The 12,272-nt window shown below is 42.4% G+C and overlaps 1 protein-coding gene across 1 annotated transcript in view; it reads left to right on the top strand.

The window, feature by feature from the left end:
• The window catches only part of LOC103472129 (retinoic acid receptor beta), a 101,198-nt gene that overhangs the window by 71,023 nt on the left and 17,903 nt on the right, over window positions 1–12,272 (top strand). Inside the window, exons 4-5 of the mRNA XM_017307346.1 lie at window positions 4,979–5,139; window positions 9,630–9,806. Coding sequence (XP_017162835.1) covers window positions 4,979–5,139; window positions 9,630–9,806 — 338 coding nt within the window. The remainder of the gene's footprint in view (window positions 1–4,978; window positions 5,140–9,629; window positions 9,807–12,272) is intronic.

Genomic DNA, 12,272 nt, shown 5'->3' with positions numbered 1-12,272 from the left:
AAAAGCCAGTACTTTTTTACTTTTACTTAAGTACAAATGCTAATGTGGTAGTTTTACTTTTACTTGAGTACATTTTTGTCTGTGTATTTGTACTTTTACTTAAGTACATTTTTTGAGTACTTTCTCCACCACTGACCACAGATGAGGGTGGGAACGTAGATTGACCGGTAAATCAAGAGCTTTGCTTTTTGGCTCAGCTCTCTCTTCACCATGACAGACTGCTACAGCGCCAGCTTCACTGCAGAGGCTGCACTGATCCGCCTGTCAATCTCCAGCTCCATTTTTCCCTCATTCGTGAACAAAACCCCGATTTACTTCAACTCCTCTACTGGGGGCAGGACATCCCCCCAGAACCAGAGAAGGCACTTTGCAATTGTTTAAATACAAAGGTAAAATTCTAACAAACATGAATAACATGTTTACCTAAAACATATCTTAGATAACCAAAGTTCTAATTGATTTGAACACATCTCTCAGTCTGTACCTTGCTGTGATTATTTCATGTGATGAGACGGTTGAACGTGGAGCTCAGCTGCCATGTGGGTTTATGGTGTCACTGTGGGCTCAGGGAAGGCTGTGCTGATTAGAAGAGCAGAGTTGGGGGTCTATGTGTTGTCTGTAGAGAAAAGCTGCTACCACTGAATGAAGTCAGAGAATTCAGTACAGGGATTGAAACTGCAGAAGAAAATCACTGCACAAACTCTGCTGCATATGAACACCAAACAAGTGTTTCTTTTCAGAAAAAGAGGAATGTCTGACAAAATCTTTTCAATGTGTATGAAGGAAAACTGAAAAACAAGTTGAACTAAAGTAGCCTTTATAATATCTACAGTGGTCTTTAATGAAAATAATCTAATCTAAATGTAGTTTCAATGTTTACAGGATAACTTTTGCTGTAGTTTCTTGGATTGTAGTTGTTTTAAGATGGTAATTATCAGGTTTTGTCTTACCACCGTAAATACACATTACCTTTGACCGCTAGGAAAATGTAACTTGGATTATTTAGTCTGTCTCACTGAAATAAAGATCACATGCAAGCACACATGCTTTTATTCTTACATTGTAACATGTTGAAAGTGTCCTTACGGCGGGACGTCCTGAAACCAACATGCATGCCCAGCACGAATAGTACAGAATAATGCAAAAATCTGAATGTTTCACTGTCTGTGTATGGAAGTGTTTGGGTGTTACAGAGTAGCGACAAAATGTGACTGACTGGAGGGTTACAGTGTTAACACAAGCTGGCGAGCCACGAGATGTGATTTAGGAAGACAGCAGCTTGGTAAATACATCTCACCCCCAGCTGAGGAAATCAATTACCTCTGCACTTCAAGCAAATTACTGGCAGCATGAGCAGATACATTCAAATGATGCATTAAACAAGAGGCCATGAAAATATATAGCTTTTTAACATCATGTACAGGGTGCAGAGGGAAGCAGTGGAGAACCAGGCCTGATGTAGAGCCTCTGATCTACATCAGAAATCTTTAAGTATTAGATTTATCACAGGTATAAAAAAACAAAAAAAACAATTGTGTTTTATTTCCATCTATCCAGAACCGATGCTAGGTCCAATCAAACTAAAATAATTGACTTCTACTAAGGCATAGAAGCTTAGAAGAAATTAAGCTCCTCCTCCTTCAATGTCTTGATATGTACACACAACTGCATTATTGCATCTGATGTGATTCAAATAATAAAGTCATCCATCTAATGAAGTATTTTCCCCCTGGATTTAAAATGATATTAAGTCACTACTGAAAAAGAACAATCTGCAAGCGACACTATTACAGAAGTACAGGCAAATCTCCAATCTTCCATTCATCAACAGAATTATAGAAAAAGCTTCACTTCCTAACAATGACCAACTACCAATGTCATTTAGTCTCAGTACTGAGACTGCCCTGGTCAAAGTGTTCAGTGACATGCATATGAACACAGACTGTGGAAGAACCACAGTTCTGGTTCTGTTGGACCTCAGTGTTGATCATGACATCTTACTGAAATGACTGGAGGGTTGGGTCAGACTCAACTGGTTCCAATCTTACATAAAGAACAGGGATTTCTTTGTTTCAATGGGAAACTTCTCATCAAAGTGGACAGAAGTCACATGTGAGTTCCAAGGTTCAACCCTAGGACACCTCTTACATGCTCCCATTGGCTCAGGTTATAATAGGAAATAAGATTAGCTACCATAACTATGCGGATGATAGTTATCTACATAATGATGTCGCCAGGTGACTCTGAACCATCCAATCACTGAATAGATGCTTAGAACAGATAAATGTGTGGATGTGCCATAACTTTCTCCAGCTGAAGGAAAATTGAAGTTATTATCTTTGGACCTAAAAAGGAAAGATTTAGAGTCAACACTCAGCTTCAGTTTTACAGAGAGAAAGTAGAGATTAGACTGAAATCTGGGTGTAGTGATGAACTCTGACCTGAACCTTCAGAGACACAAAGACGGTTACAAAGTCGGCCTTCTATCACCTAAAGAACATTTTCAAGATTAGAGAACTAATGTCTCAGCAAAAGAACATTTTGTCCCTAATCCTGAAAATATTCTTTACTGCAACAGTAAACAGTGTCTTCACAGGTTTGATTAAAAAATCAATTCTCCAGCTGCAGCTGATCTACTGCTGGAGTTCTGACTAAAACCAGGAAAATAGAGCATATCACCTAGTTCTAGACCGCTCCAAAAGCAGGAAGAAGAGTATAGAGCAAGGCATTCTGGGTAAATACAACCAAAACAAACATGTAAATCCTTCCACTGAGAGAACAGACTTTAAAATGCTGTTGTTAATTTATAAATCCCTGAACGGCTTAGCGCCACAATACATTAAGAATCTGCTGTTTTATCAACCTTCCAGTTCTCTCAGATATTCTGGTTCTGCTTTGCATCAGAACCAAACATGGAGAAGCAGCATTCAGCTTCTATGCACTACAAATACGGAGCAAACTTCCAGAAAACTGCAAAACAGCTGAAACACTGAGTTCCTCCAGTATACACAATAAACACAGAGGGTCTTTATTGTAAACTAGGGCATAAGATTTGACTGTTGTCTCATCAGACTAGAAAGGTCCCGTGGGAGGCTGAGCTCTTGACAAAAGGCCCGGCTCAGTCATTGTCTCCAGCTCCCCTTGTTAGGATTCCAAAAGTGCAGTCTGCTGCCGAGCATAATGATTATGCTGTGTTGAGTAACAAAACCAGGTAATCTCCTGCTGTGACTGACTTCAAAGATCTGCATCTAATGAAGCACCCGGGTCCATGAACTGAACAGACACGCCTGAGCTTTCGATGGAGCTCCCCTCTGCCTCACATGTACAACAGAGAGTCTGCTCATGTTTATCTGGGATTTTACAACAATGTTTTTCACATAAGGTCATCTTGGTCATATATATATAATCATTTTGGGTATATATATTATAGGTGGGGCTGCACAGTGGCGCAGTTGGTAGAGCTGTTGCCTTGCAGCAAGAAGGTTCTGGGTTCAATTCCCAGCTCCAGTCTTTCTGCATGGAGTTTGCATGTTCTCCCTGTGCATGCGTGGGTTTTCTCCAGGTACTCCAGTTTCCTCCCACAGTCCAAAAACATGACTGTCAGGTTAATTGGCCTCTCCAAATTGCCCCTAGGTGTGAGTGTGTGTGTGCATGGTTGTTTGTCCTGTGTGTCTCTGTGTTGCCCTGCAACAGACTGGCAACCTGTCCAGGGTGACCCTGCCTCTTGCCCGGAACGTCAGCTGGAGATGGGCACCAGCAACCCTCCCAACCCCACTGAGGGACAAGGGTGAAAGAAAATGGATGGATGGATATTATAGGTGACACACTTGTTTAGTTATTTCACTTGAACATTAGGCAAGGATACAGGAGCTTTAGTAAGTGCAGTATGACGTTACTTTTTACATTTAGGCTACGTATGTTCCCAATGCAGCCTGAGGTGACTCAATTCCAATTTTTTTTTTGTCAAATCCAATTGTTTTCCCGTGGCCATTCACACTTCCAAATAAATGCCAACTGTATGCGATCTACAGTGTGAACTGCAAACGACCTGAATTCTAATGCAGACGAATTAGAATTCAAGTGCACTTGAATTAGAGAGCGTGCTCAGTGTTTAGGGAAGTAAACATTTATGCTAATGGTGGAACATAGCTTACGATTTTGAAGTTGCTGTCCGACCAGGACGTTAACAATTTAATCTTCATTATAGTCCGCCATGATTGTTGTTTTTCTTCCCACTTGGGCAGAATACGGACATTTGTCGAGTATCAATGATGTTTCGGTCAGTTGGATGCGACCTGGACGTCAGGTCACATTTGAATCAGATACGTATCGGATATCCAAGTGGCCTGGGTTGCATGCGAAAAACATCTGACTTGTGTTATTCAGGTCGTCATGAAAAGATCAGATACAGGTTGCATTACGGCAAAAAAAAAAAATGGAATTGGGTCACTTCAGGCTGCAGTGTGAACGCACCCATGATTTTTTTATTTCTTAAATTATTATTATTCAAATATATTTCAAAATTGCTGATATATTAGTGACACAATACACCTTAAATATAAAGTGAGCGTCAGGGATGTCAGTTTTGGAATCTGCCTTGTAAAACGATCTGTCTCCATTTTTGTCTACACTGTGCTCAGTGTCTTTGCCTTTTATGGTTCTTGGTGCAGCTCCACCACAGCCGAGAGGGGAACAGGTTTTTCAAAGGATTTGGTTGGTTCGACACAGTGCAGCATGAAAGCGAACCGCACCAGCTGAAAATGTAACAAATGTTGTCATTTTGGTCCCCAATGGAACCGAGTCTACTGGACTATTAAGTGTGAAAACATCCTAAAGTTCTATTCACACCACATATTGGATGTACTTGACCTTGAGATGATCCTCTCAGGAGACGTTTTACTGTCTCCACTTCCTAAGCTGCACTGTCTGTATAAAAGTCTCAGGATTAACCTGAAAGATGTGATTTGTTCTTCTCCAGCTGTTCGGAATGACCGGAATAAGAAAAAGAAGGAAAGTCCGAAGCCAGAACTGGCAGAGAGCTATGAGCTGACAGCGGAGCTGGAGACCATCATCGAGAAGATCCGTAAGGCCCATCAAGAAACCTTCCCCTCCCTTTGCCAGCTTGGCAAATACACCACGGTGAGTGTTCACCCAGAAGAGGCACACATTCCTCTTTACTGTTGGATCAATGGGGACCTGGGTGTTTTCATTCGTTTACAGTATGTTATCTGACTCATGGAATTGTGCTTCTTGGATCCTGGCTGACAAATTTGCCATCAGCATATTGATAATCAATTTCTTGCGCTTCGCTCTTAATCCCCATTTAATTCAGCTGGAGCCCCCAGTTGTACAGTTATCACTGTCTGGACAAATCCTCCACAGAACCTTTTATTCTTTGCCATTAGGAATTGATTGGACATCAAGTGTGATGGAAGGCCAGTGAAAGGGATCATTATATTACTGTAAACATCCTGACCTCAGGGTTTGTTCCTCCCACTACGGAGCATTAATTTAACCTTTATTTAAACTCAGAACTTGCTGAGACACAAAAAAAAGACAAAAAAATGGTGTAGCAAAATAGCATCTTCAGATTCTCTTCAACTCCTCTTCAACTTTTGACAAGTTGGAAAAGTTTGACTGATGCATCAAACCCAGCTTGCATTATTACCATCTTCTATAAATGTACAACTGAGCGAAGCTGGATGTCAAAAATGCTTGTCAATGCTGGAGATGGCTTTATATTCCACTGATATGAAACCCCCTAAACACGAGTCCCACCAATGAATGATGGAAAGGCCCGATAGCGAGGGGAAACCAGGATCTTATAGAAAGATGCCATCAGTCGGACACATCAGAGTCTGATTGTCTCTGAGCGGCAAACCGTATAGAGAAAAGATCCAACAAAGCCCTGTGTGGATCTGCTTTCCTTATCCGCCCTGAGGGGCGGCGCTGTGCTGGGTAGAACTGTGAAAAAGATGGAGGTCATGAAACTAATGGCCTCAACACCTTGTTACGCCTTGACAGGAAACTGTTTGGAGCTCTAAGATGGCTGATAGCTGGAGAGAAAGTGGCGAGCAGCCGCTGACTGACATGCAAGACGCAGCAGCATTGAGATGGAGCTGACAGTCTAATATGCTTGTTTTCCAGCCGACTTACATATAGATTACAGCTGACGGCTGTGAGCCATGATTGGCACCCTGCTCTGCAATGGGATGGGATGGGGGGCGTCTGGGGACTGATTTGGTGATGTTAGTTTGTGAGAAATCTCACACACCTGTCAGTCATTAGGGTTTGGTTGGCCTACTAACCCCACCCTAAACATGTTTATATGAAAATAATCAAACGCAACAGAGGCCCTAATGAGCAATAATATGTCTCTTATTACAGTGATGAGATCCATTCAGTCAGTGACACTAGGTTTCACGGCAGAGCAGTGGAAGTGATGCTAAAGTAGGGCAGTCAGCAGCTTTTAGCTCTCTGCTGAGCGCAGCTGCACGTTGTCTCAGCGACAGTCAGCTTCCATCTTCATAACCGTATTTCCCCCTTCTCAATACAAACACAAAGCTCCTAATCGCTGTAACCCTTCTTTGCTCCACCCTCATCCGTCTCTCATGAGACGTTTCTTCCATTTAGCCACGTAAACAGCCTGCATTGAGCTAAACTCCAAGGCTGAAAATAGTCAAACAAAAGAGAAAATATTGCTTTCCAGTGATGATACATAAGCTGGTGTTTGTTGTTTATTGGAGTCGACAGTCGGGCCTCCGATAAAGCTGTAATCTGGATCAGTGGTAATTATCCTGCTCTCAGGCGTCGAGGAGTTCCTCATTATTTCCAGGGATTGGATCCTGATGCAGCTTTTGACTTCTCCTCAACAGAAACAGAGGAGGAGCTCCGGCTTTTCCGTAGATTAGGTTAAAGCTCCAATTATGTGGTGAAATATTCAAATTCTAGTCTGCGGTGATTTAGGAGTTCACTGGCGGGTTAGCACAGATAGCTCCACAATGAATAACCCTCCGCTGACAGTGATGGTGATGAAAAACGAGCCTGGCACTTTCAAAGACAAACTAAAGCATTAGTCGTCAACGAGGAGGCCGAGCGGGCGGCTGCCGCCGCAGAACACGCCTCGGCCTGCAGATATTAGCCACATTACGCTGTGTCCGCTGTCTCCATCCATCTCAGGTGGCGGCTGCCTCCACAGCCGTCCCCCTTTCTGCATGTGTGCACTGGAGCCTGCTGATGTACCTCTTGGTGTTCGTTTCTACACTACCAGGCTTTTTTTAATGCAGCAACTTGTCTGATTTGTTTGGAGAAATGAACTTAAATGAAATTAGGGTTCCGTGGTAACGTCCTTGTTTCCCTCTATTGAATTATGGGACTGGTGTAATTGACTGAGATTGCTGGGTGGGGGGAAGAAGGTTGGAGGAGATTTTAAAAAAGCCTAACGGTAACACCTCGTTACGTTCAGCTCGACCCTGTTTTCATTGTGCTTTCCCTCCTCAGCCAGAAGGCACAACAAGATAAGTTGCTTTAATATCTGCCACTGTCACGTTCTTCACCATGTCCATTGAGAAACAAACACTCTGCTACCCACATCGCATCTCCACCTCCTCCCTTCCCATCAAACTGGACGTCAATCAGTGGAATGTGCTGTTGTGTCGACTGCAGCTCGTTGACTGTGATTTAACACAGCCCTAATGTGCCTCTCACTTAACCCCTATCATACTTAATGATCTTTTTCTCTCTTAACTGTCTGATGCCGCCCTCTTTCTCCCATTGTCTCTGTGGTGGCCTAACAGTAGATCCTTTGAGTGTGACAGTGTCCAGCAACTGCCTCAGGGGGACGGATGTACGCAGCTGCCTGTCTCTGCAGTCTCTTCACTGGTTGCTGTCCTCCAGCCCCCAACGTCCTCCATGGGCTGGACCCCACATGCTGATTACACATTATATGAGTTTGTCGCTTTTTCCAGTTGCTTCTTCTTTAGTAATATATTTATGATGAACAAAATCAGTTTCAGTGCAACCCTGGCTTGTGGGAGAATGTTCCTGGGGCCATTTTAGTTTGCAGAAGAAATAAAAATTTTGACAGGAAAAATTACTTAAACGTGCAGGGTTATGTAAAGTTTTGGGGTTTTTTTGTTTTATATCAGGTTATGATATTCCCTCATCAAAAATCTGCCTGGAGTGCTGCCTTGATACTTTCATGCATGTTTGAGGAATCATTTAATTGCCCATGGCAACCATTGAGTTGTTCAAAACGCCTGGCTGCAACTAGTTCCACCTTCGAGGCGCAGCTCCTCCCCAGAGCTGCAGTTTCCCAGCTTCTGAGCTGACGGCTCACTGAGCAGCCTTCCCACACTAAGCTCCTACAGACTAGCCAGCAGAAATTAGCCAATATGTGGTGGAACTGCGCCTCTGCTGAGCTCATCATATATGAGCTGCTTCTCAGTGCTACGCTGGTAAAAATTTTAGACGGTTAAAAGAGAAATGATGTTGTGATGACTTCCTGAAGGCAGAGTAATAAAAAGAGCAGGAGCTTTTTAAAGTGACAGAGGCCTAATTTCAAGACGTTAATTTACTAAATCAAACACATAGTACTGCCCCTTTAATTTGTTCGAAGAATGAAATATGTCGCTGGTTAAATATTCATAGAATCTAGAAAATAGTCATTTGTCAAGAAACTAACTACAGAAGTAGTAGTTAGTATGGTGTATTTTTCAGGCACATAGTGCCATTTTATAACACAATAAAGTATGTTAACTTTAACTATTATGAAAATGCTGCATACAGTATATCAAATATGACTTAAAAAATTTAATGCCTTCAAATTGGGCCTCTGTCACTTTAAGAAGCTCATCACAACATGACTCATCTATTAACCCCTTAACAATGTTTTTACCACATTTCACTGAGAATTAGCTCCTATTGTGAGATCAGCAGATGCACAGTGCAGCTAGGTGTTTGCTAATTGATGCTGGCTAGTCTGAAGGAGCTGAGTTTAGGAGTCAAGGGGAAGGACTGCTTTGTGTGGCGGAAGCTTAGAATCTTGAAAACTGCACCTGGAAGGTGGAGCTAAGTCCAGCCAGGCGTTTTGAACAGCTGAATGGTTGCCATGAGAGACTGAGGGATTCCCCAAAAATCCATGAAAGAATCAATATAACACTCCTGGTATGTTTTTGATCAAAGGATGACATTATAACATGATGTAAAGCTAAAAAAAAAAAAAAGTTGATTTTACTGCTTACCTTTCCCCTCTCATTCCCTGATTTTCTCACTCAACTGTCTGAGAACATTTAGCTTCCACTTTTTTCATTTTCTTCACCTTAGCTTCGTCATCTCCAGCCTCCCTTCTTCTACTCCTGTATGTGTGTAGACTCTGTGCTGTATAGGTGTGCTAATGGCAGTCCCAGCTCACTGCTACCTGTCACTGCTCTGCCTCTGCATCCCGCCCCTGCTCACTGACACTGTTACCCTCATTACCGCAGGGCGCTTCCACCCAGCTCAGTGTTTCTGAGAGCTCGGGTTGTATGGAACCTCTTGACTGTATGATGTGGAGAAGAGCCAGGAGGGCGCAGTGAGCAGATAGTTAGCGGCAGCTCCTTGTCCTGACTCTCTGTGTTTGTATGTTGTAGAACTCGAGTGCAGACCACCGTGTGAGGCTGGACCTGGGCCTATGGGACAAGTTCAGTGAGCTGGCCACCAAGTGCATTATCAAGATCGTGGAGTTTGCCAAACGAGTGCCTGGCTTTACAGGGCTGACCATCGCTGATCAGATCACACTTCTGAAAGCTGCCTGCCTGGACATACTGGTGTGTGTTCCTGCTTTTATTCTGAAAGAACACGCTTGTTTATCACCATTTGTTTGTTCTGTTTCAAAGCTGATCTACCAACTTCAAAAAAGTATCTTTTTTGATGCTGAATAGTGATCAAAGTTTGCTTTGGTCAGTATTAACATTTTATTCCCAAAGGAGTTGAACATGTTCATACACAAATTGGCAACTAACAGTAAAATTTTGCATCAACACAATATAATTGCATTTTCTTTTGGTGCATGAAACAGTGTAAATGGGACAGGTCAGATTTTTGAAGTTGGGTTCTATGTTAAGGTTATGACCTATAAAAATGGTTCCTGCAGTTGATCACCCTTAGCAACCTCCATTTGATGAATCTAATAACTGATGAGAGCAGGCCGGACATCCACCGTCTGCACCTGCTTGTCCTTGCAGGGTTGTGGGGGGCTGGTGTATATCTCCAGCTGTCATTGGGCGAGAGGTGGGGTCCACTCTGGACAACATCAACACATCTCCATCAACACAGAGACACACAGGACAAACATGCATGCTCATTATTTAGTGCAGTGGTGCCCAAAGTGGGTCCTGGAGGCCCGGCATCCTGCGTGTTTTAGTTCTCTCCCTGGTTTAACACACCTGGATCAAATGATGGCTCGTTAGAGGCCTAAGAAGAACATCGACTTGCTGAAATGGTTGATGTTACCACCAGGGAGAGAACTAAAACATGCAGGATGCCGGCCCTCCAGGACCCACTTTGGACACCCCTGATTTAGAGAGACCAGTTAGCAGTCATGTTTATGGACTGTGGGAGGAAGTCGGGGTACCAGGAGACAACCCACGTATACAGAAAAACCTCAGACTGGGATTCAAACCTAGGACCTTCTTCCTGCAAGAAAACAGCATGATTGACTACATCACCATCTCAACTCCAAAACTTTCAGTTGGTGGGTGGTAGACTGTTGACAGTCAAGGTCTTCAGTGTAGATAACCATGAAATACGAAATACAAAGCTGTTTGTTGATAAAAAGAGCATTTACCTGATTGGATCAGACGGACAAATAGCGTTTAATGATGCAACCTCAATCTCCCTCAAATGTCACTTTGAAAACATTTTTTTTCATAACAAAGCAAGATAAATTTACTTTAACAACAATTATTAGTACAGCATTAGCAAGTTTGAACCGCACTTCACAGGGGATTGCACTAGAATGGACTGTATAAACAATGGGATTTAGACGGCTCTGGTTTTAGTGTGATGCCCTGAGGTGACCTTTGCAGGGAACTGCTTCTGTCTGACTGAACTTAACTGAACTGATTAAGGTTCTTGTTCTCCCTCAGTTTGAAACAATCTTTTCATTTCTTCAAATAGCATTCTGAGTTAATTGCTTAGCTCTCCAGAGGAAACGCCATTTATCATCCAACTCAGCTCCCATCAGGCCGTCCTGATTGGGGATTTGCCTGTGCTGACCAGCCGGAGTCAGACACGTCAGATTACTCACCACGTCTGTCAATTCAAAACTTTATGGAGAGTAGATGTCTGTAGTGAGCATTTTCTGTCTAAACTGATTAAATTTTTAAGTTGGCTTGCATGTGTGTTATATTGTCACTGATGACCAGTCAGTGGCTCTGTGTTTGTTAATGATAGTGTGTTCTTTATTGAGCACAGATGCGGAAATGTCTGCAGGCTGCTGGGTGATTGTTTGTCATTTAGCAGTTGTTAAGTGAAGCGACATGCTGTAGTAATGGAGCTGCAATAATGAGATGGAAAACGGCAAATGGCTGATTCTCTTCCCCTCTTGTTTCTGTCATGCATACTGGAGTGGGAGGTGGGGGTGGGGGTGGATGGTGGGGGGAAGTGAGGTATTTAACATTCACTGCACAGACGGGGGAGGAGGGAGAACGTATAAACACTGATGACAGGTTTGTTATGCATTTTAAATTTTTGACCTCTAGGGCTCTATTCTATTTTTAGAAACAATCAAGGTCATTTTTATTGTTTTGTATCTGGACATAAAATGCATTATGTTATCATTCTGAGATCATAATATATAAGCTGTGTTTATACACTGACATTTTATAATTGCCTTAAGTTCTTTTGTCAGTCATGTCACAAATATTTATATCATGAACATATACAATAGCTCTATGTTAATTAGCATTCTAATTTTTTGCTGTAACAGGTAAATGTGTGCATGTGTAGGGCAGTGATGTTAACATCTACTGAAATATTTCTTATCAAGGAATTGAAATAAATGTATCTAAATTAAGTTGGACATTTCAGAGTGAGACTGGATTTCTCCGTTAAAAGAGAAAGTGTCTGCCATATGACAATATGCTTCTGCTCAAAGCGAAATGCAAATGTTGGTGAGATTTGTTGAAAAAAGAAAAGCTTAAGAGCAACATTCCTACGGTGCCCCTGAGGTGCAAACCACTACAACATTAACAAAAACACTACAACATTAACAAAAACACTACAACGTTAAC

This window comes from Poecilia reticulata, linkage group LG11 (genome assembly GCF_000633615.1).
Source record: "Poecilia reticulata strain Guanapo linkage group LG11, Guppy_female_1.0+MT, whole genome shotgun sequence".
Classification (NCBI taxonomy): Eukaryota; Metazoa; Chordata; class Actinopteri; order Cyprinodontiformes; family Poeciliidae; genus Poecilia; species Poecilia reticulata.
This window is presented reverse-complemented; position numbering and strand designations above follow the sequence as displayed.